This window comes from Camelus dromedarius, chromosome 1 (genome assembly GCF_036321535.1).
Source record: "Camelus dromedarius isolate mCamDro1 chromosome 1, mCamDro1.pat, whole genome shotgun sequence".
Lineage (NCBI taxonomy): Eukaryota > Metazoa > Chordata > Mammalia > Artiodactyla > Camelidae > Camelus > Camelus dromedarius.
The window spans coordinates 4739760-4764619 of record NC_087436.1 but is presented as its reverse complement, the minus strand read 5'-3'; the positions used below and the strand labels follow the sequence as shown (position 1 = coordinate 4764619).

At 44.7% G+C, this 24860-nt stretch overlaps 1 protein-coding gene across 10 annotated transcripts in view; it reads left to right on the top strand.

Moving 5' to 3' along the window:
• The first annotated feature begins 1269 nt into the window (after positions 1 to 1269).
• CTSO (cathepsin O) overlaps positions 1270 to 24860 on the top strand; it is a 27421-nt gene continuing 3830 nt past the window's right edge. Inside the window, exons 1-9 of one of the 10 annotated variants that reach the window (XR_010380865.1) lie at positions 1270 to 1421; positions 10575 to 10683; positions 11244 to 11383; positions 13795 to 13962; positions 15756 to 15877; positions 18528 to 18691; positions 19601 to 19693; positions 21826 to 21894; positions 22196 to 22341. Coding sequence is in view for 9 of the 10 variants with exons in the window: in XM_031463713.2 (XP_031319573.1) it covers positions 1305 to 1421; positions 10575 to 10683; positions 11244 to 11383; positions 13795 to 13962; positions 15756 to 15877; positions 18528 to 18691; positions 19601 to 19693; positions 21826 to 21860 (948 nt within the window). In the remaining variant the exon portion in view is untranslated. Of the gene's footprint in view, positions 1422 to 8215; positions 8822 to 10574; positions 10684 to 11243; positions 11384 to 13794; positions 13963 to 15755; positions 15878 to 18527; positions 18692 to 19600; positions 19694 to 21825; positions 21900 to 22195; positions 23595 to 24860 lie in introns of those variants that run through there. The other 9 variants (XM_064485805.1, XM_064485724.1, XM_064485784.1 and 6 more) reach the window with 9 other exon arrangements.

Here is a 24860-nt window from a genome sequence, read left to right as displayed (position 1 = left end):
ATATAAGAAGTCAAGATGACTTCAACAACAACATGAATCCAGTTAGCAACAACATTCACAAAGGAGATGAGAGGTGGATTTTGTGGCAGTAATAAAAATATCCCTGTAATATCCAAAACCAAAGATAATCAAATATTCCAGTCCAGACACTAGCTGATTAATTGCCTGGAGGAATAGGATTCTCTCCCATAATATAGAGAGAAACATATTAAAAGGGAAAAAAAAGCTCTTCAATTCGGAGGTAGCACAATGACTCAACTGCGTTACTGAGTGTCACACTTTCCTGTAAATCGTATCAGAACATAGAAAGCTCACAGTGGACTACAAAGGATATTGTTGATAAAGAAAAACCAACACAAAATAAAAATAATGAGAAGAAACAACCGCAGGTGTTCCTTGGAGTGACTGAGCCCAGTCTGGGCTCTGAAGTCTGACTACATAGGCTCTCAAGTGCGTTCCTTAATCACCGCAAGTCAGTTTCTTCAACTGCAGAGTAAGGATGATGATTCTGCCTTGAGAGTTGTTGTAAGGATCAGAGGTGAGGGACAAGTGTGAAATCCTGCAGTCATGAGGTTATGTCAGGATAGAAAATTCTTCGTATTGTAAAAAGCAATCATTAAAGAACTAACCTCTTATAAAATTAATAGCCATACAAATACTTCCCCAGTTTAACACTAGCATCTTTCTCAGCGCACGTTCCAGGTTATTTGACTATCTTTAGCTGGTTGTTTAAAGTTTACATCTCATGCAATCCTAGTGCTCACTGATAATGAATTAATAATGCCTATTTCAGAAACTGCAGAATTTCATAAAGCATATAAAAGTGAGGATGCAGACCTGGAGAGGCCGCAAGCCCAGACTGGAGCCAGACTCCATCTCAGTCCAAACCCGAGACCACCATTGTCAGATGCACGGCCTTGAGCGCGCACCTTACCTTTTCTGTGTCTCAGTTTCCTCATGTGTACGATGGAAACAACGATAATACTATCCACTGAAGGATTTGTTAACGAGGATGGAATAAAGGTAATACTTGTAAGGTGCTTAGAACAATGCTGAGAAAATCAGCAATACGAGTGTTTATCCGGCCCAGCCCCCGGACGCACGGACCCCCGACCCCGAACCGGACTCCACCCCACCCCCGGCCCCGCCACCCTGCCCTGGGCCCGCCCCCGGCCCCGCCCCCCACTCCCCGCCCCGGCCCCGCCCCCGCCCCGAGCCCCCACAACCTCCCAGTCCCCGGCCCCTCGCCCCGCCCCGCCGCGGGGAGGAGCCCGGGAACCGAAAGAGGAAATGGCTGAGGCGGGATGGAGCTGAGGCACCTCTGGTTGCTCTGCTGCTGCTGCTGCTGCTGCTGCGGCCCCGGCGCCCAGACCGCGACCCCGACCCCGCCGCGGGGCCGCCACCCTCCGGCCGCCTTCCGGGTACCGCGCAGCCCTGTTCGGGGTCTGGGCTGGGGGGTGGAGGGAGCAAGGGTCGTCTGCCCGTCCCGTCTGGGCTGGGCGGGGCGGAGGGTCCCCGAGCGCCACCCCCAGGGTCGCCTGTCCCTTCCTGTACGGGCCGGGCGGGGCGGGGCGGGGCGGAAGGTCCCCGAGCGCAGTCTGAGGACGCACCCGGGTTTCTGGACTGGGCGGACGCGCGAACTTCCCCCTCCGCCCCGGGTGCCAGGGGTCGCTCCGCCCCAGGCCTGTGCCGGCCCGCAGATCGGTCCTCAGGAGAGACGTGTGGCTGTGGGTTTGTGTGATGCGCCCCAGGCGAGCACTGGATGCGTCCCGGGTGTTCCTGATGGGAGGACACACCGCTAGGCGTCCTCCCCGCCCTCCTGAACTGTCCACCTTGAGGTTACGGGAACCAGAAACGGGCGGAGGGCACCTGGCGTCCTTCTCCCGGAAGGGGGCGCTGGTAACCTTCTGTAATCCGAATTTTATCAACGAAGCGTGCATTTAGCAAACTCGGAGAATCCTACCCATTGGTGATTTTCCTGAACGCGGGCTCCGGGAATTAGTGCACCACCTTCGAAGCTCACCTGACTCGGTGGAGACTGATTTACAGAAGGCAGAGGAGTTTTATCTCCTTCTCAGATCATTTTTAAAAGGCTTCATTCATCATTTCAGATTCCACCAAGTTTTAAGACCCAGGAACAGACCAGTTAGCTGGGTATAAATATAAGGCTTTTCCTGAAACCAAGGAAACTGCAAAAGATCGTGATTTAGAGTCCTGTGTTCTGTGTCTCTGGTACTATTTAATAATTTTTTAACTCATGAGATGTCGTGATTGTGGTTTCATTCGTTATCAAGGAAAATCCATTCATGCCTAATCCAGAACGCTGCAACTTATCGGAATTGTAGTTATTACTTTTCCTGGTATGTTCATGAGCTTTCTCATGGGACCCTCGAGCTCCCTGCTCTGCCCTGCAGCTCCAGTGGTTAGAAGGGGCCAGCCTTCCCTGATCCCGTCTCCTCTTCTTTAAACCAAGCCGTGTATTTTCATCTCCATTTTATTGGTCTTGTGTTCCAGTAGCTTTCAAAACCAGAAGCACTGGTACAATTGCTGGAGAACAGTTTCTATCCTGGACTCTACTCCTGCCTTGAGGCTGGTTGCAGATGGTGGTGAAGCAAAGCCCTCAGGGGGAGAATGCTCTCACCTGCACTGGTGGTGTGTTCATTGACTGCAGAAATGAAAGCACGCCATACGCCTCACAAAAATAATGTTTGAGGATTGGAGGCCAGTGTAATGAATGTATATTTTAAATGTATATAATTTATACTATTTATAAATGTATATGTAGGTACTTATATGCGGTAATTACTCATACTGGGCCTGTGAGGAGGCCAGTCCCAGGAGATGAGTGTCTAGAAAGACAAGTCTTCTCAGGAGAACTTCAGGGTATATGTGGGGGGAATGGAAGGTTTTAAGTGGAGGAGGACAGAGGGTCAGGGGTTCTCCGTACATTGAAAAACCTCGAGTTGAAAAAGTCTGAAAAGGTGTTCAAAGCATTTGCTTTTAGTGGGAGTTTGCTTCACCAGACGGAGGCCCCAGGAAAGGAGAGTTTTTAGGGTTCTTGTCTGCAGTCACTGGAAACTTGAGTTTGAACCTCGATGGCTGTTTGGACCTAGGTGGGAAAGCTGGTCGTGGGTCAAGGCAGAAAGAGTGTTGCTTGCTGGGTACCCACGAGCATCTTCCTGGCAGGATGCGCGCTGAGCCTGAAACTCAGTGTAACTCTACACGTTAAGGTCTCTTTAACTCATAATGTCAGATTATGAATCGGTTAGGCTGAGACTGTTTACCTATCAGGGGAAAACGATGAACAGAATCTAGAAAATTTGCTCCACAGTCAAGTTAACATGGAAAAAAAAGAAGTTTAAAACTTAAAGCAGAGTTATAAAGTGATCTGTGTGGAGCGGGGGAGAATCGACCGGCAATAGGGAGAGTGTAGACACATACTGAGGGCCTGGCACTGTCGCCCTCGGATGTCGGTGACCTATTTCGGGATGGCTGAGAGCTCCCGTCAGCTGTGCAGGTGGGGTGGTGAGCAGCGGCTGTCTGAAGCAAGGTGTGGAAAACAGTATTCCGGGAATTGCACTGCGGACACAGTTGGAGCAAGTGTATGATTGATCAGCCTGTTTCTCCTGGCCCTGGGTTCAGAGATTGGTGGCAGGTTTTTGTCCTCCGCGGCTTCTTTATTTTCCTAAGTTCCCCAGGAAGAGCCCTTACGTTGGAAGTTGCGCGGCATCTGTTACATTTGCCCACAAACCACCATCGCATTGTTGTGGGGTGAAGCCCAGGCTCCTCCTGGATGATTGTAGGCTGCCTCACAGGATACCCGATGTGGCAGGAGGGACAGCGGCCCCTCCCTCTGCTCTTTACTCCTTGGAAGTGACCAGAGCTGTTGGATCAGGCCTGTTTGCCTTTGTGGTACAACCTGTGCACAGATGCTCAGAGATGCTCATGGCTGGACCACAGGGCAGGTGGTCCTCTTATCCCTTTGGAGACCACAGACCCAACAATGGGCCATAAAAGGTGGAGTGTCTACGTGCTAATACACGTGTGACTCCTGCATAATGTTTCAGGAGTTTCACCTTATGAATTCTCTCCGTGATGTTACATGCTACATTTTTTTCAAAAAGAAAAACTTCTAGGCACGTTTCTTTAGGTCTCAATAGAAGATGATAGCATTTTACAGTGAATGAGCATAACTAATGGGCCACAGGTGCTTGCTAGACACAGCGCCTTACAGTCGTGGTGGTTTCCTCCAGAAAGACTTTATCCAAGGATGCTTGAAAGCACCATTTCTATCTACCAGAAAGATTAAGAGGTGAATGTGACGTAAGGTACTGTTGTTCGAGTGGTGATTTCTCCTGGCTCTAGCTTCACGCGCGCACTCCCAAAATGAAAATGCATCATAGCCTTGAGGTCTCGGGCCAGAATTTATCATTCATTTGTTCACCTGTCCACCGTTTATCCATTACTTTGACATTTACTCTGTATAAGGAGATGGGCTAGGTTTCCTGACTGATTCAGTGGAGAATAAGGCATGTGCTAACCTCGAAGAAGTTATAGCCTCGTATATGGAGATTGTTATGTTTAAACACGGAACTATAATCCATTTTCCAGCAAACAGGAGAATGTGAAGACGGGTACTAGCAAACCAGGCTGTTTTAGGCAGTTCGCCAAAGGGCAACTTTTTAATTCAATCTTTATTTGCACGCACACACACAAATACTAAATGACTGTACTTTTCTTATTTCACTTTGCATGTTAGATATGTGTGCACACTATTTTTATACAGATTCCAGCAGAACATACAAAAAATGCTTTGTCTAGGGAACTTTTCCAAAGTGGTAATTTATAGAAGTACATCCTTTGAAAAAAATTATTTTATTCTAATACTGTTTTCCCCAACGGCAGCCTGTGATATTTGGATTATCGACTGCCCAGGAGTGCTGGCCAGCACACTGCCGTGTGGTCAGATGAACATCGCCATCTAAGGTTTACGGCTCCCAAGACTCCTAAGAACGTCTCAGCAGCACTCCAACACAAACTTTTTACTTTTTGCTCGTTCCTGGACTTACCCGCAACTTCCAGGAACTAAAAGCAGCGACCAGGAGAACGTTTTGAATCTTTAAATCTGTTTGTAAAATGTATGATTTCTTCTCCACCAAACCTCGGAACCTGCCACTGAGGACTCTAAGAGAAAGTCTGAGAAGCAGAAGTGAGAGATTTGGGGCTGAGCGTGCCAGGCAGGAAGTGATCTTACAAACCATGCTTGCTTCTCGGTGATTTCAATATGCAGCTTATCCCGGCCGTACCGGGGGCACATCCCAGGCACACACCAGACGGCTAAGTGCATAGCAAATCACCACTGTTGGAAGAAAACCCAGATACCAGAGGGGAAGATAAATCAAATTCTCACTGCCTTCTCAGCTCAAAAATACTGATGTGCAGCCCAGGAAAGTTTCTATCTCGTCTGAGGATTTCCTGCTGGCTGAATAACCACACCTTCCTCTAGATCCCAGCTGTGCGACCTAAGACACATTTCCTATCCATGCCTCAGTTCAGGCATCTGTGAACTGGAGCAATATTAGCAACTGCCTGGTACGGTGTTAACTTAATTCATATAAAGCACCTAAGAAAACTGCTTGCATTCAGTTTAGCAATCCCTTCAATCCTGCATATTTAGGGTACCCAACAGCTGAAAAATTTCATTTTAGAGCCAAAGGCAATTTGGTCTTAAAGGATTTGCTTATTCCTTTAGAAACAGTTGAGCACCTGCAGGAAGAAAATGCACTGTTTAATTTACTCTCACTTAGTGGCAGTCTGTGAATAAGACTGAACTGGTTCTTCTTCAAGAGGTGGTGTTAAGGACCAACAGATAGCTGAGACCCCCCCCCCCACCTCCTACCCCCCCCCTCCTACCCCCCCCCCCACGGGGGGAATTTTACTCTTACTTCGTTTTGAGGATGGTCATTTTCCTCTCAACTCACCCGACACAGAGAACAACTCCTAATTATTGTTACCAATAATTGGAAAGTTAGGGAAATTAAGATGCCCAGGGAAGAGGAGGCGCTTTCCAGTCATCTGGGAAAAAGGTCAGTTTCTCAGGAATTTTAAAACTCCCGCCTGATCTCTCTGTGAGATTGGCCAGGTCTCTTACTGAGTTATCGTTTATCCTTCTCAGACTGAAACAGTTCTCTTGGTTTCTTGTTTTGAGCAAACAAGGTCCCTCCTTTCTGTTTATGGATTTGTAAGAATTGTAGAGAATTAATGAAATATCCCAGCTGGGCCAGCAAAGCAGCAGATTAGATGCAGGAGAGACCACTCAGAAACATCTGACATTTAATCATTAGTTGGAATATGTGACTCCTTAAGCGTGTGTGTGTGTGCGCACACAGACACACGCACACACGCACACACACAGGCAACTCTGAGTACATGAGATTCCAGCTTTCAGAAGGAGGGCTGGCTTTAGAAGGCATGATAAAGGTAGCTTTAGGTTCAGGGCCTTAAGGTATGGTTTTGATTAGAGAGACTTAGGGTGTACGGTACATATTACTGTCAGAAGGACACGTTTTCTCTCATTTTACAGTCGTAGGATAATTTCCTTAGGTTCTTTGGCCCTGACTCCCCTTCCAGGCAGGAATCTGGTGTGTCTTACTGTAACTCATCCGGTTAAGACCAAACCAAACAAAAATATGTGAAGATGATTATTTGTCCACAGATCTGTTGAAAGTTTGTTTTGATTTATCAGTTCTAAGTGAGCCACCTGTTTTTCACACGTCTGTGCCTTTCAAAGCTAGCAAATGATAGGTTTCCTGTATATCCCTCAAAACCGTACACTTCTTTTTTCATAAACAAAATGAAGGGTCAGTTTCTTATTTAAAATCTTGTTTGGCCTTAGGGCCGTTTCCTGTGTAGTTGACTGGTGTTCCAGCCTCCGTTGCCTTGTATTGAGCGCGTGTGCTGATTGGTTCTGTGACCAAGGATGTTAGCAGGATCTCAGCCTAGATGGACAGGGTGTGGTGTGTCTGTGGAAACCTGTCCTCGCCACTAGAATGGAATTAGACCAGAAAGTCACTCGAAAGAATAGTGATTTCCAGAAGCGAGATACAGGACTTTTTGAGATTTAAGTGATCCAAAACCACCATTATGGAGACATAACTAGAGTCCTGTTGTCACAGCAAATAGGAGACGAAATGTTCTTGGATATCCTGATAATTTTATTTTACTATGAAAGCAGTCTATTACTTTCAGTAGATCCCTGGTAATATCTGATTCCGTGAGACAGATTTGCTCCACATTAACCTAAGAAAATGTGAAAACATCATCTATGAATGACATTTTCTATCCTCCAAAAGTTCTGTGTTTAAAGAGGGAAAAGGTAGAACATGACAGTATTTAATTGAGCATTTTTATATTAGACACTGTCATATGTGTTTTCTAAACATTATCTTATTTAATACTCACACTCTGCCGGGTCAGTATTGCCCCATTTGCAAACAAAGACAATAAAGCCCAGAGAGGTTGAGTATATAGCCAGAGATCACACAGCAATGTGGTATCTGTTTATGTGGTAAGATGTTTTGGTTAGTTACAAATTTAAGAGAATAAAGAAATCCACCGTGTGTGTGTGTGTAGACATATGAGAGAATTATGCTTTGCTCAGAATTCTTCGAGGGAGTACTTTAAATATTATTAATGGTCTTGCAGAGTTGAAAGAAGGAGGTAGAGCTGAGAGGTGGGGAGACAGGTGGGTAGAGCCCCTAGGAGTTCAGAGGATTTTTCTCTTGCCAACAAGTGACATTATAAATATCAAGCAGTCTTGGCACAGGCTGGTGACAGCCATAAAATGACAGAAGTCACTGCACCTGAGTCACATGGAAATTCACAAATGGGATTCTTCTGGAAGCTGGCCTCTGGTTGAAACAGGCATTTCACAGATTCCCTCAGTCAGGCTGAAGGAGTGTCCTTTCATTCACTGCTGACGTTTTATCATGAAAGGATTGTGAATTACGTCAAGGGTCTTTTTCTGCATCTATTGAAAATATCATATGGTTTTTCTCCCTCTTTTATTCCATCAGCATAGCGTATGATGTTGGTGATTTTCAGATGTTAAACCTACGTAGATTTTTTAATGGACCTCTCTGGGCCATGATGTATTGTCTTTTTATAAGTTGTTGCATTTGATTTGCTAATATTTTGCTAAGGATTTTACATCTGTAGTCATGAGGGCCACTGAGGTGTCATTCTCTTTCACCGAGATGTCCTGGTCTGGTTTTGAAATCAGGATTATACTAATCGCATAAAAGAAGTTGCAAAGGATTCTCTTCTTCTTATTTTCTCAAAGAATGTGTGTATGATTGGCATTATTTCTTTTTTAATTGGGTAACATTCACTCATGAAACCATCAGGGCCTGGAGTTTTCTTTGTGGGATGATTTTCAACGAGGAATGTAGAGCCTCTCATTGCTAAAAAGCTGTTCAAGTTTCCTATTTCTTGGGTATCCAGATCTGGTCATTTGGGTCTTCCAGGGACTTGGTCCATTTCATACAGGTTATGAATCTTATTGGCATAAAGTTGTCAAAAGATTATTCTTCTAGTGCCAGAAGCATCTGCAGTAGCCCTTCTCCCACTCCTGATATTGGTCCTTGACATGTCTCCTCTTTCTTTTTCCTTCCTTTCTTCTTCATCACAGGAGTAGTGGGGAGAGTGTCTGGGTGCAGGGCTGCCCCGAGCTGCAGGAAGAGGGGAGACAATGGGAGCTCACCAGCCACAAACCTGCGTCTCCCCGAACAGGCCGGGCTTAGTCACCAGCTGGGTGCAGCAGGTGGGGACCCCGGCCCGCTTCGTGCAGTCGTGTGATTCAGACACAGCGGTTAAGCCCCTGCGGGTGGAGGCCTGGGAGCCCATTCTCCTGACTCCACGTGCTCCCCTGGGCATTATCAAGGCCCTGCATTCCCAGTGCCTCCCCCATCGCTCCACTCGCAAAGATGCCAGTAAATACTACAGAATGAATGAGTCCTCTGAAATCCTCAGCAGTTTGCAGTTGCTGGCTTGTGTCTGTTACGTGGCCTCCTCATACCAGCTCTGTTTTTATATGTATACATCTCCTTTCCAAATTATATTCAAAGCCTTGCTTCATCAAGGTTATTTTTAAATGTGGAAAACTTGATAACTATTGATTATTTCATCAATTAGCAACCTTTCCAGGCATGCTTAATGAGGAAAAAATAAGATTATGACAAGTCTCATTAATAATTTACTTAAAAATAAACAGCTTATTGTCATTTACAGCAAAATAGATGGACCTGGAGATCATCATTCTAAGTAAAGTCAGACAGAGAAAGACAAACGCCGTATGATATCGTTTATATGTTTAATCTAAAAAAAAAAGATACAAATGAACTTATCTACAGACTAGAAATAGACTTACAGACATACAAAGCAAATTTATGGTTCCCAAAGGAGAAAGGAGATTGGGGGAGGGAGAAATTAGGAGTTTGAGATTAACAGATACACACTACCGTGTATAAAATAAATAAGCAACAAAGACCTACTGTAGAGCTCAGGGAACTGTATTCAATATCTTGTAATTACCTACAATGGAAAATAATCTGCAAAAGAATGTATATACATAGGAAAAAAAATACAGCTTAAAGCTATCAAGGGCACGAGGCTTACACAGTGCAATCATGTATGTATTACTAAGTCTGTCGCGCCAGGATGCACTGAGTGCAGGGAGCTCAGTGGTGATGAGACACACCAGCCTGGCCCTCATTCTGCTCACAGGCTTCTGAGACCGACACACAGGTGCACAAGCCAATGTGGAAGAGCTGGAGTTGGAACTTACCCAGCAGGGGTGTCCTGAAGTTTCATTGACCCACGCAGTTGGTCAGTGTTAGGACATTGGGACACGTCTGTATAAAACACAAGCCTAAGGGAATTGTCACAAAACTCAAAGCTGAGAAATCCGTAAACAATGGTCCAATTTTTCCCTTGGGACAGACAAACCAGACGATCTTCCTGGGCCATTTCAAGGATGAGTGTCTTTCCCCAAGCCTTTTTACCATAAATGAACTAGGGAGCACTATACAGCTCAGGTGGAATCAGATTTATTTATTCATTCATTTTTTTTTTCATACTTTATTCATTGTGCTGGGAAACCCAAAGATAAAAATGACAACCTGTTCCAGATTCATAATTGTTTGATCACAGGAGTGTCCACTGGGGACAACTTCCATTAGTGTCTAGTGTTTATTTGCAGTTTATTTTATTTTTCTCACTACATTAAATAAATATATATTTAATGTTTCAGCATGCTTGGTGAAGAGAATTATAAATGGTTAAGACATACCTTTCCCAGCCTCAAAAATTATTCCTGAAATCAGACAGTATTTTTAATACAAAACATTTATAAATGTAATCTGATTATTTTATATAATCTTTTACTGTGACTTGCAGGAAATAAATCAGGCTTTGACTTTTACATCTGAAAAGTATCTCCAAGTCAGTTACACACAAATGGCTCTGGAAAGTTAACAAGTGATATAAATCAGCGTGTTTTTTTTTCCCCCTTTTAGGAAAGCCTTAACAGACATCGATATTTGAATTCTTTATTTCCTCGTGAAAACTCCACTGCCGTCTACGGAATAAACCAGTTTTCTTATTTGTTTCCTGAAGAGTTTAAAGGTGTGGTGCGATGGTGGTGCTATTAGATGGTTGGGTTCCTGACTTTAACTTAAGCCCTTAGTTTTTGAGAATTGTTCAGTTGTGAATCTGGTGAATTGAGTAACATTAACATTTATTAAACAGTAAGTGTCAAGCATGTACAGGTGCTGACAGGAAAATAAATTCATGGCCACACTCTTCAAATTACTGCTCCAGATCTAAATATTATGAATACGGACACTTCCCTGTGGCTGTGAGGGACAACAGCTTATCCCTTCCCCAGGTTTCTCTGCTATTTCTATTCAAGACACCATGGTTCCATGGGTTATGATGAAGCAGGTAATGTCAATTATAGTCAGTTTTATATTGACCTGTTTCTATCAAACAAGTCATTTCATGTGACAGCTCCAATCCTATTATGGAAATTTGTATTTCTTGTAGTTTTCAGCTAATCCATCTCATGTTATAGAAAAGCACAAATGGCAGATTTCATTAGCAACTTTATTGCTTCTGTAGAAAAGTTCCTCCAGAAAGAACTTCTATAATATAATGTTGATTGTCTTTTCCATGTTTATATCCAGCCATTTATTTAAGAAGCAGAGCTTCCAGATTTCCCAGATACCCAGCAGACGTGCAGAAAGCCATCCCTAACGTGTCTTTGCCGCTAAGATTTGACTGGAGGGACAAGCATGTTGTAACACAAGTGAGAAACCAGCAGGCGGTATGTTTTAAGATTTTTTTTTTCTTTTCTAATCATCTCAGCATGGGAGGTCACCTTTGAGGTCAAGTTCAATGAGACTTGCATTTCCGTAGGTAAAAATCACACCCCATCAGCAAAAAGTGACAGTGAAAGGAGAATCCTGCTGGAAGGAGCAGATGTCAAGGTCCTGCCTGTATTCTGAGGCGAGCCTTGCTGGCTGTTTCCTGCACTGACACGGGGACACTGCCCCGTAGCTGTGCCAGGCCACCGAGCCTTCTGCAGACCCGCCGACAGAGGGCTGGGGGAGGCAGACTTGACTGCTAAATGCACAAGTAGTTCAAAAAGAGAACCACACCGAAAAAGTCACCTGAAATCAAATACCTTCACCACCAGAGTGCCCTGAGCCCTTGGGTGCTCATTCCTTGAGCGCCATCAGAAAACTTAGCCCCAGCCCCACCCGGGCAGGATCACACACATTTTATCTGTGATCCTTTAAGATGCAGTCAGTCCTGCTATAATGTGACATAAATGTTCCTAAAAAATCGCCCACTGTACAAAATCCTGCAATAAGGATTGCAGGAGAAGTGAAGTCAGGGTACAGCGCCGAAAAACTGCATGACGCTTTAAAGAAAACACAGGAAAGTAATCCAAGTGGCAGGGCAGTTTTACACGTGGTAAGCGATAAAGAAGTGAATCCGCACAGCAATAAATGCAGCCTTTTACCCTGGAGAGCGAGCCTGTGGGGGTGGGGGCGGGAGGGGCTGCAGCTTGTGAGTCCTTGTGAAGAGTCTCTGAAATCGGGAGTTTGAGATTTGCAGATACTAACTACTACATATAAACTAGATAAGCAACAAGTTTATACTGTGTAGCACAGGGAACTAGATTCAGCATCTTACAGTAACCTATAATGAAAAAGAATATATGCATGTACACATATGACTGAATCACGATGCTGTGCACCAGAAATTGACACATTGTAACTGACTATACTTCTGTTTTTAAAAATGGAAGAAAAAAAGGGTGTAGGTGGGTGTGCGCCTCCCCGGTGGTGAGCCCCCTGCGCTGACAGCTGGTGGAGGGCTGATGTGCGTGCTCTGTGCCCCCGCCAGGCACACGGAGTGTCTAGTGCTGCGGGAAGTCGGTCCCTGGACACAGGGACGTGGTCTCAACTTGTCTGCATTGGGAACTTCAATGGGTCGTTCAGCCTCCTCTCGTGAGGCCCGTGTCCTGAAGCCGGCGCTTCCGTCTCGTTGGGATGATCCTTTTTTATGTCTCAGGTTCTGTACTGAATGTTGTGCATTCAATGCCACCACCAAATCATTTGCTTTATTATTGGATTCATTATCAAATGTGTGGGAGTCTGAAACCATCCAGAAGTGCCTACGTTGTGTGGAAGGGGAACTTTTAACTAGAAATCCCTTTACTAGAGGAAGGCCCTCCTGGGTGGCTCTGGGGAGGTGACCTAACACTAGCCATCACTTTGGTGTCAGGGTCTGCACTGACATTGCTCAAGGGGCGGAGACCCTGCAGTGGAGTCCCTGAGTGGAGGTCTTGCTCTGCTCCGGGGACAGACACACAGTACGTAAGACTACTTGAAGCCGCTCAGAACTTCACTCCACAGAGACGGCCAGGTGCCCCTCCTTTCCTGCAGCATGTGGGGTTAAGTCGGTTCTGCCCTCATCCCTGCCTTCTCTGTGACCCTTCATTCTTGCATGAAATCCCAAGGACGTTTCCTCCACCTCCCCCCTTGCTTCCAGGACCAGCACTTTATTCTTCTGGTCTTGTTTGTCCGAATTACCAGATCCAACATCAGGAAACTCGTCAGCCAGTATTTCAGGGAGGAAGGATCCGTATGGGTTTCCACTGCTGGGACGTTTCGATGCGTTCATGATGTGCCCGCGCTAGCAACTGGATAGACTGAAAACTCGTTCACGGAGCCCTGTGTCCGTCAGATAAGGACTGCCCCGCGGGCACCTGCAGCCTCACCCCCGCCTCGCTCTCCTCCCGCCCCCGGGGGAGCTGGTGAACCGCACAGCAGCAGTGTCAGGGTGACGCCTGGAGGGGGCGGTGGGGGGTACACTTCTTCAGGACAGAGGCCACCTGTTCAGTGACCTGATCCATTTTTGAAAAGACCTCCAGTCCAAGTGTTTCCCCAGTCTCTAAAACTCACTTTGATTTTGCGTTGTCCGACTTGCAATAGCGACACCCCCCATGTACCTTTCATTTGTGACTAGATTTTGATGCTTCTAAGAGAATTTGGTTTTCTTTTCTTTTTTCCATTGGAAAATCTCCAGGGTCAGCATCTGTGCTCTGCCGGCCTCCAGACCCCGCTCGCTTGACTCGGCTCGCTCACGCGGGACGTCTAGAGATGCGGTGAGCTAGGTCTGGGGGGCATCTGGCTGACGGGCACCGCTCTGTTTCCCCGGCCGCAGTGCGGCGGCTGCTGGGCTTTCAGCGTGGTGGCGGCCGCCGAGTCCGCGCGCGCCAGGGCGGGGCAGCCTCTGGAGGCCCTGAGTGTCCAGCAGGTCATCGACTGTTCCTACGACAACTACGGCTGCAGCGGAGGGTCCACGCTCAGCGCCCTGAACTGGCTCAGTAAGGTGCCTGCTTTTTTAAACTGCCTGTTGCACGTCTGCTCCGAACTCAAGACAGTTCACTCTCACATACAAAGTAGTGTTTTCAGGTTCGGAAACGTAGATGAGCCAAGCTGGAGTTCATCACAAGGTTTAAGGACAAGTCGCTTTGGTAGTTCTGGGTCTTCTGCGATTCCATGTAAATTTTAGGATTATGTGTCCTAGTTCTGTGAAACTTGTCCTGGGTGATTTGATGGGGATCGTGTTAAATCTGTAGTGGCAGTGTGGCCATTTTAACAATATTGATTCTTCCAACCCAACAGTGTGGGATATCCTTCCATGTCTTTAAGTTTTCTCTGATTTCCTTAATCAGCGTTTCATAGTTCTCCACATGTAAGTGTGAGTTTGGGATTAGCACATACACACTACTATATATAAAATGAACAACAAGGTCCTACTGTACAGCACAGGGAACTATATTTGATACCTTGTAATAGCTTATAATGAAAAAGAATATGAAAAGGAATATATATGTATAACTGAATCACTATGCTGTACACCAGAAACTAACACAACACTGTAAATTGACTATACTTCAATTTTAAAAATTTTAAAAACGGGGAGGGTATAGCTCAGTGGTAGAGCGCATGGTTAGCATGCACGAGGTCCTGTGTTCAATCCCCAGTACCTCCTCTAAAAATAAGTAAATAAATAAACCTAATTACCTCCCTCTCTCCTGCAAAAAATAAAATAAATAATTTTTTTTAATTTTAAAAACAAATAAAAACATTAGATTATGATATTCTACAGCAGGAAAAAAAATGAAAAAAAAAAAAAAAAGAATCACTTCTGGGCAGGTCAGCCATGGAGAAATCAAAATGTGAAAATCTTACCTGAAGTCTGTTTTCAGAAAATTATTTAACATTGCTTAATAAATGCTTTTTTGCAGATATATAATAATGCATAATGACCCAGAAAGATGAGGGTGTATGATTATTCAGCTCCATAGGATTTCTGATTAAGGTTAATGTTAAGGTTAAGGTTCTGAAAATTGAGGTTAAAAGGGGCACTGGAGATCAGCGAAACGCGCAGCTCTTTATGGAGATGTGGAAATGAGCCCTGAGAGGTGAGGTCCTGTTGCCAAGCCAGTAGCTGAGACCGAAATGCACCCTGGCCCTCTCCCCTCCTCGTCTCCGGGGGCTTTACCCAGGTACACTCTGTGACATCCTCCGGGATTCAGCGTCAACTGGGCGAGACCACAGAGAGGGTGCTAGTAGGTTGTGTAGACAGGGTCCTCCACACCAACATCCTTCCCCACGCACCCACTGTGTTCACGTCCCCACACACCAGGAGCTGCTCTGTGTGTCACGGGCGGCAGCGCGTAGTGCGCCCCTCACTCCCGTAAGCCCAGCGTTTGGAGGGGAGGATGCTGGCTGGACAGCTCTGAACTTCGTGGTCCACGCCAGACGCAGGGGCAGAGGGAGGTGGAGAGAAGGATGCTTGTGGGGTGGAGTGAGCCTCAGTGGTGGCCGGCGGGCATGGGTGACACTGTTGCACCTGATCAGTAGATCGGAGGTCCTAGGAAAACGAGGCTCAGGAGAAACAGGAGCAAAGGACAAAGAAAGACATCGAGGTTAATTACCTAGGACGTCCACAAAAAACACCGAAAGCTTGACTTTATAAGATGTTAATAACTCCAGGAATACCCACATGACGAATGTGGCCAAGCAGAATCTTACTTCACACGTTGTAACAAGTTCTGTTTCATTTTTAAAGCAGCCTTGTGACGGAGGATATGTGCGGTGATTGTTTTCCTTTAGATGCAAGTAAAGCTGGTGAGCGACTTGGAATACCCGTTTACAGCCCAAAACGGCCTGTGCCGCTACTTTCCAGCTTCACATTCTGGATTTTCAATCAAAGGTTATTCCGCGTACAACTTCAGGTATGTGTCTTCTTCTGTTGTGTTCTTCTCCGTGTTTCTTAATTTATTTTCTGTAGACTGTTTGGAATTAATAACTTGATTGACTGCATCACTGCGTACCCTTAATTGTTTTAAAACCGACTTTTTACTGGAGACGAATTGGTGATCACCACAGAGTTCTAGAGATGCCGTTTCTTAAATGCAATCTAATTATTTTCCCATGGGTCATTACAAATAGAAATAGCAAACTTAAAGTCACACATTTAAATCCAGTTTAAGGCATAATTGACATTTACATCTCTTTCCAAATTTAAGTGTCCCGGTTACCCTTAGCATGTTTCAATCTTACTCTTGAATCAACAAAAATCACTTTGTGTGGACACTAGCTAATGCCAGGCAGTCTGCTTACCAAGAGCCCCCTGTATTGCTGGCATCTTTCAAGTCACCAGCTGGGAGAAAGGCGTAAACTGAAGTTCTCCTCCCAGGGCCGAGTGGGGAGAGCATGCTGAGGGGTCAACGAGGTCATGCACCCAGAAGCATGAGACGATGCAGGGGTCAGGGGGACTGGAGAGGAAGAGGACCGCGGTGGGAACCTGAAGGTCACGGTGACTCTGGACAGGCTCAGGGAAAATAAACACTAGAAAATGCTTTAACAGCACATGAGAACTCCAAGTGGCTAGGGGTCCTTTATGACCATTGCATGTGGTGCAAAATAGGTGCTCAGGGTGACAAGGACAGAGGAAGATTCACCCAACTCCTGGCTTCTCTTAAAAAAAAGATGAACAGAGCTTTGCACAGTCTTTTAAAACAGAGAAAATAGATTAAATTAAATCCAGCTAAGGTGACAGACTGCCCTGATGCTCACTGAATGTACTCTTGGTCCAGTTGGTGTCTCCCTATGGGTCTGAAAGAAGTCCAGGGTGAGACTGGGTCCTTGTCCAAAATGGACCCTCTGAATAACCATCTGTGAGTCAGGGCACGGGCTGTTGGTCCACACGGCTCCCATCTGCAGGAGGGGCTCTCAGGGAGACGAGGGACCATGTACCAGGCACCTCGGTTCCGAGAGGGCAGGACACACAGAACGCATGATGGATGTGCAGTCACTGAGCACACTGGTCCACACCTCCTTTGAGGGTGAAGGTAACGCACTTTCTAAATGGGAAAGTGAGTTCCTGGAGAATCTAGGTGAGGCGTGTGCAGACAAAGGAGCCAGCTCTTCAAAATGTCATGAGAAAAGACTCAGGGAGTCCCTTGTCCTGAGTAGCAAATTGGAAAATATTAGGAAGAAACAAGAGAAAAGGGATTGGTGTGAGTGAGAGAGACAGTGAGAGAGGGAGGGAAGGAGGAGGGAGACAAGGCAGCAGTCGCTGCACTGGGCTTGAAACAGGAGTCACCCGGCCTTTGGTTAGACAGGAGAGGCCCCTAAGAAGTCCCCACGTTTGGCTGGGAAGGGTTAAGTTTGGAGTTGGGGATTAGCAGACACACACTACTGTGTATAAAGTAGCTGAACAACAAGGCCCTACCGTACAGCACAGGGAACTCTATTCACTACCTTGTTGTAACAAGACAGTTAGAAATGCCTACTTACAGATCTTCAAAAACAGATCTTCACGTTAACAGGTAACATGAGTAAATGTTTCGAGTGAATGTGTGGTTTCTATTTCAGTAAATTCCACTGTTTTGCACTTGTGTTTTTTTCCTCATCTGTGGACAGAATATCCCCTTGATGGAAGCTAATCTCTGGCTGGCATGATGAGGGATTACTCACTCTTCAAGCCACTAATTCGCCATGGTTTGCTGCAGCCATAAACTCCCAAATGCTATCTTAACGGCCTGAAATATCAGTCACTTGGTTTCAGTGTCCTGCACCCACATAGCTGACCTTTAAAAATGTAAATTAATGGCCTAATCATGTCCCTGTAAGATCCATGAAGGCGGAGTACTGTGTAATGTCAGACTTTATCAGTACAAGTCCGCGTGGGAAAGCAGTAACTGTATCTCTTGCCATCTTCACAACCTGCTCCTAGTTCTGTGGCATCTTAGCATTCTCTACCCCGTGATTTTATTCACCTCTTTTGGGTAACCCTTCCCTGTAATTTCTTTATTTGATGTTCACTAACTTAAGTTGGCTGGTCTCGCAGTTCTTCCTGGTGTGGCAGAGATGGCGAGATATCTCCACACATCCAGGCTTTCCATTTTCCTTATTAAAGAATCCCCATGTTGCAGCTGGGTACTTTGTAGCCAAAACTTTGTTTCCCATCTTCCTTGAAGCTAGACGTGGCCATCTGTCTGAGTCGTAGCCACTGAGACCCATGCAGATACATACAGAAAGTGGGATCGTTTCTGGGATCTCAGCAGGGATGCAGCACTTCCTTTTCCACTTTCTGCTGTCTGAAATACATGTGAAATGGCTGGAGCTCCAGCAGCCATTGTGGACCATGAATTGACCTGGAGAATGGAAACCTCATATACAACCAGCTGGGTTTCTGGTGTTCTGGACTCCCACAGCCACCCTGGACTGCCAACCTTACAGACTTTTTTTAGCCTCCATCATTTAAGTCTTGGTAATTGCCACCAAACCTAACCATGTTCAGATTAAATAGATCACTTTGATAAAATATTTTTACCTTGAAAATGAAACTTCTTAACCCAACATTTCCTCTTTTGGTAGTGACCAAGAAGACGAAATGGCAAAAGTGCTCCTTACCTCAGGCCCCCTGATAGTGATAGTGGATGCAGTGAGCTGGCAGGATTACCTGGGCGGCATCATACAGCATCACTGCTCCAGCGGGGAGGCGAATCACGCCGTTCTCGTGACTGGCTTTGACCGAACAGGTGAGTGCTAACAAGACTTGATGGCTGCTTTCCAGCTTGACCTGCAGTTTGACAAGTGGTTGCTATCCTTTAAAATGCTGAAATTGGCCCTATATAGATATAACCTATAACTTAGGTTATAGCTAAGTCCTCATAACCTTACAGTTTTTCTTTTTTCTGTTTTTTTTTTTTTTTGGTTTCTTTTAAAAAAATTTTTTTATTGAAGTGTAGTTGATTTACAATGTTAGTTTCAGATGTACAGCAAAGCAATTCAGTTATACATACACATACATATATATTTTCTTTTCAGATTCTTTTCGTTATAGGTTATTACAAGAAATTGAATACAGTTCCCTGTGTTGTACAGTAGGTCCTTGTTGTTTATCTATTTTATATACAATAGTGTATTTTACATATAGTAATGGTTACCAAGGGGAAAAGGGCAAGGAGGGATAAATTAGGAGTTTGGGATTAGCAGATGCACCTTTTCACTAGACCTGCAGGAAAAAACACCTGTGGGTTCCCCCAATCAACTTTGGTGGATGCCTTGTTAAACTGGTCCTAAATTCTTGATGTAAATAATGTGCCTTCTCAATCTGGAGCATTTAGAATAACTGTTGGGAAAATAAAGTGCATGTTGTATTTATCTAACGATTAATTTTTTTTCCTTTTTCAAATTCCCTGGAAATGTGTGTGTGTGTTTATTTTGTGCAGTAACCATATCAAGGAAACAAATTCAAACATATTTTCCATTGATTGGCTTGTGACTCTAAGCACAGCTCGTGTTTACTTAGCTAAATTTGGCATAAGTTAAATTTTTTTTTATCTTTTTCTTAGAGTCACTATACTTTTCCAAAACCAAACTTTAAATAAGCATTCTTTTACCACAAATATATTCTCTGGGGTTTGTTACTGTTCTGTGTTTTGTAGGAAGTCCTCCATATTGGATTGTGCGGAACTCATGGGGAAGTTCGTGGGGAGTTGACGGCTATGCCCACGTTAAAATGGGAGGTAACGTTTGTGGTGAGTCATGAATTTACATGGTACACTCCAGGCTGAGTGTCAAGGAAGGGACTTGGAGTATATGAAAATCACAAACCTGTCCAGTCCATCTTGTGTGCCCAGGGTACCCAAGTCACCTTCACAGTAATAACCTTCATCCTTTAGCCAACTGATAAAACTAAAATCATGTTTAAAAAAAAGACACTACTGCACATATTCCTGTTTTAAAAGAGGGGAGGGACTGTAGTAAAAAACCAATATAATGAGCAAACCACTGTAAGATACAGTAATAATTTACCAAAGTGAACTACTTTGAAAACGAGAAAAGTACTCGACTTGGGGGGCTGAACTTCTCCAAAAATGTCTCCGAGTTCCAAATTTGCTTTATATAACTGTATGATTTTCCATTCTTTTATGTATGATAATACCTAGTTAGGATCATCAAGAATCACTTTTTCTTTGTATCAAAATGGATGAAAATCTGAACATTCAGATTGTTTCTGGTTTAATATGCCCCTTGTCACCTACAAACTTCTAGCCAAGCACCCACTGGAATAGAGAGGCTTAAGCCAATAGCAAACATGCTCTTTTATTGAATAACAACATTTTTTTGTTAATTAACAACAAGCCAAGTTAAAAATAGCTATTTATGTCTTTTCAGCATATTCTAAAATCTGTACTCAAACTGTATTCTAAAACTTTTGATCTAGAAAATAGCATATTTTCCAAATCAGGCTGGACTCAAAACTATATTGTGTATGAGAGAAAGCATTTAATTTCTCGTTAGCTCTAACATGTATACAACTTTTAAAAACTTTACAACACTCCAGATGGCGATATTTATGATAGAAGAGACTTATGGAAAAATTTGAGAGTTTATGTTTTGATTCAGTCAGGTGAGGACTGCCCAATTGTTCGATAAAGTGGAATCCATGCAATTTAATACATGGCCTGTCCCATCACCCCAGTAAAACATGTTCCATAAAATATGTGTTGAAAGGAGTCAACATCCTAGGAATCTTTCAGCCAGCAACCCAATCAGGCCTTGACTTTTCAGCATCACTGGGGGGTTGACATCATCAGAAAATGCAGATGAATTGATGTTGCCACTCCTTGAACCCCCTGCCACTAGCCACAGCTTACCTCAGCACGAAAGGACACAGACCCCAGTAGCAGGGCGGAAGCGATCAGCATCCTTCTCCAAGACAGGACTTCACTGTGATTGACTGTGTCTCTGAAATCTCTTGGGGCCATGGAATCCCATCTGCCTTGCGCCACTGTCCATAAAAGTGATGTGGTCACCGTCGAGGACTGAAGCTTTGGTTGGCGCAGGGTCTGGGTTACAGTTGTCTCCCGTGCGCCTGCAGTGCCGGTTCTGGGCTGAGGGCAGCCGCCTTCACAGCCCTGGCGGGAGAGTTGCAAGAATATAATTCAGGCTCATTATCGCCTCAGTTAAGTCCACAGCCTCTTCCCCGGCCCCTAGCTACAAAGGGTGAGTTCAGATAATTTCTCCTCTCCACCCATTTCCCGGTTTCAGTCTCCATCTCCTGCCTGGTTGATTAGTACTTACACAGGAACTCAAATCCTTTCCTTAAGTTAAATCTCTGATGGTGATCACATTACTCTTATACACAATGGCCCTGAGAGATTTCAAAGACACAGCTAATCACAGTGAAATCCTGTCTTCAGACTGGATGTTTAATCACTTCCACCGTGATGCTGAGGTCTGCATTCTTTTGTGCTAAGAAAACGGTAGCAGGCTGGTAATTTATTGAAAGTTTATTAGACTCCAAATCTTAGAATATGAATCTTCAAATTGTATTTAAAATAATCCTAAAAATAATTTTACTGCCTCTAAGCAATATATATATATATAGATATAGTGCGATACATTTCAGATACATTCACCTGTTCGGTTAATAAGTTGTTTGTTTGTTTCTTTGGTAGTTTCTTGAAACAAAAATATGAGGCATCTCTTCTAATACCTGCTTCTGAGGTTGCCGTGTTTACACTGACAGGTGGTTGTAACCAGCAGATTACTTTCTTGGTAGATATTAACTCTTTCTGAACCTAAATGAAAGCGGTTTCAATTTGCCGCTTGAAAGGCGGGTGAGGAAGAACAGGGCGGTACCGACCATTTCTTCTCCTCTTAGGCATTGCGGATTCTGTTTCTGCTGTGTTCGTGTGAGTTCGAGAGACGGCTGCCAACCTGGAGGTTCATGGTGAGGTGTGGCGCTTCATTCTCGGCGTTTTTGGCCTCCTGGGCTTAACAACTACCCACCGAAGGTTCTAGAACCTCGCAGCATTCAAACTGACTTGTAGGGTGTTCTCTTCTCACGGAGAGAGGGACAGCCCGGGTCGGTAGGGAGAACGCCAGCATCTCGTCCGGGGAGCAAGTCTGTGGGAAGGTTTCCTCCTCGGAGGAAGGTCAGATTGGGGATATTTTAGGTCTCCTCGCTTTGAAGGGGCTGTTACCTGGTTTCGTTTGACGATTGCTTTGGTTGGCTGTTTGTTTATTTTTAGTGGCATACTTGCGGTAGGATTGGAGAGGTGACAAGAACTTCTTTTCCTCATGGAATACAGTCGCCAGCCCCAACCGCCCATGTACATGAGAACAGCCAGCCTTGAAGGATGTGTGCCTCTCACAGTTGCATGCGCGGCCCTCCGAGGTGAAATCTCTTAAGAATTTTCAAATGCCAGTTGTTTTACCCCAACAGACGGTGCTTCCCCCTTGGCCTGTGCAGAGATCACGTAGAAAGAAGCAAAAAACAAAGCCACTTTGAAGAGAAGCAGCCAGCCCGACTGAAATTAGATGACCAGTATGGCCGCCATGAGACAGGAAAGTCTTGCGTAGCTTTGCCTCAGAGACAGAATGCTGTTTGGAACTTTTCCCTGCCAGTAGGAGTCCAATAGATCTTATTTCCTCCTTTGTTCTCCCTGGACTGAAGAACAGCGTGTCTGCCCGTATTTCTCACTGTTTCTCTTTCTCTTGACTGTGAAACCTCTCAATTTTCCTGGTGGTCTGGCCCCCCTGGCTAAAGAGGGGCTCATTGTTTACTTTCCATTTCCATTTCATAAGCATTTATTTGGCTCCATCTCTCCAAGCCTTTGTCCACCTCAGGACCTCACTCAGTTGTTCCTGCACCACTTGGAGGCACCACCCCTTTCAAAGTTCAATCTCATTAATCTGGGGTGTCAGCCAATATGTGAGTTTCCCAGCCTCTGTTTTCCCAGTTCTCCCCAGAGTCCCATCTTAAAGGAGCTTTTGATGCTCCCTTTGGCTGTCCCCTGGTCCTGGGTTCCTGATGTCCATCTGTCGCTTCTTTGTCACCTGTGTGGCTGTGTAGGAACGCAGAGCATGAAAAGCTCTCTTCTGGAATATAGGTGCAAATGGTACCATGTGCACGACTGTAAGAAGGTTGTATCAAGTAATACACGTACACGTATCTCTCCTCTAAAACTCATGGTTGCGTTCCAATGTAGACCATCTTAGAAGCAAAGTTGTGAAGGTTGCAACAACCGCTGAAAAAACAATTGAGAACATCCCATTTTTTCTCTCACTGTTGGCCTTTATTTATCAGTCCTCTTATTAGAGAAAGAAAAGCAAAAGCAAACACTGTATTTCTTTTCTTTACACCAACTGAAAGCAATTTTAAAAGAGCGTGTGTTGACTCAGGTTTGGAGATGTTCCAGAATGACAAATTGATATACAATTTGGTGAATGTTCTCCTTATCCAAGTATGCCGAAAAGGAACTATGTCTTGGTTGGTCTAGTTTGTGTTAATTTACTGATTTCTGTAAAATATGAACTCTTTTCTGGTAGTCTTTTACAAGCGATAGATATTTTTAATTACAAGGTGTGTCCTACCTCTCAGCTCTTCTGGATTCTGAAGACATTTATAATAAAACAACCTGCATTTGACGTTGGGTTAAGAAGCCTCTGTCCACAAGTGTAGGGCTGACATTTTGTGAACACAGTGTTAACGTGCTTTACATTCACACAAGAGTTTTCTCAGCTCCGAATCCATATATTTAATTTTTGGTTTTCTCCATAGACACCTTAACCTTCCCTTCTCCCTTAACTTCCACAAAACAAACAAACAAATAAACAACAACAACAAAAACTCCTGCACCTCCTGGTGTCTCCATCTAGTCCAACAGTATCAACGTGATGTCATCACTGAATCGGTAAAATTGAGGGAACTCTTCGATACCATGTCAGGTCAGCCGTACCTCAGCCACCCCTCAGTCACCTGCCCCCTTTCTGTCTCTCCTGTCCCTTCCTCGGGGCACGTTCCTTCTTCAGTGCCTTTCACCTCCGCTGCTGTATATTCTCCCTGCTAAAGGTGCGTCCCTCAGTCCAGAAGGTCTCCAGGCACAGCCCCCAGACCAGGACTGAGAGCACTGAGAGCTCTTTGTTTTGTAAGCCCTCCAGGTGATTCCGATGGGTGTTACACTCCGTCTGCTAGATGTCCCCTGGACTTGCATTTCTAAAAGACACCATTATCATGGTTATTCCTCTGTTTTAGACCATTCAGCGGCTCCCATGCCCGAAAGATAACATAGCAACTCTTTTAAAGGAGCTTTCAAGAAGAAGCCCTGCCCTCTTCCCCAGCCTCAATAGCGATAGTGTTCGGTGCGGGCATATGCTGTGCTCCAGCCATAGAAGGCGTGTGACGTTCACCCAGCGAGGCTAAGAGGAAAGCAGTGAAATCTTCCCATCATGATTGGGAGTAAGAATGAAGATAACCGAGACGTTCATGGGTGTGATTTCACAGGGGTCTCCAAGTGAGTCCTGAGGTAGGCAGCCTTACAGTGGTGCTGTGAGTCACTTAAGAATTATCTGAAGTCGATTGCCAGGATTAGAAGCAAAATTAAATGTGGGCAAGATTACTAACTGGGATTATAAATTGTTTTGACATTTACATTAAGAATCACTGCTACATCATTTGGGGGGATAAAAAAACTCTTGCAACTATATAGTTGCACCAAGAAACATAGATAAAAATAGCTAAATCAAATTATTTAGTCTTAATTATTAAAAGAATAAGCCTTGAATAATGGCATTTATTCCAAGATCTCAAGGCATCTTGGTGACAGAACATCCATTAACATATTTCTTCATTATTTCTGTGTGTGTGTTAGCTTAGTTTATTTTAAAACAAAGGCAAACTATAAAACTATAGTA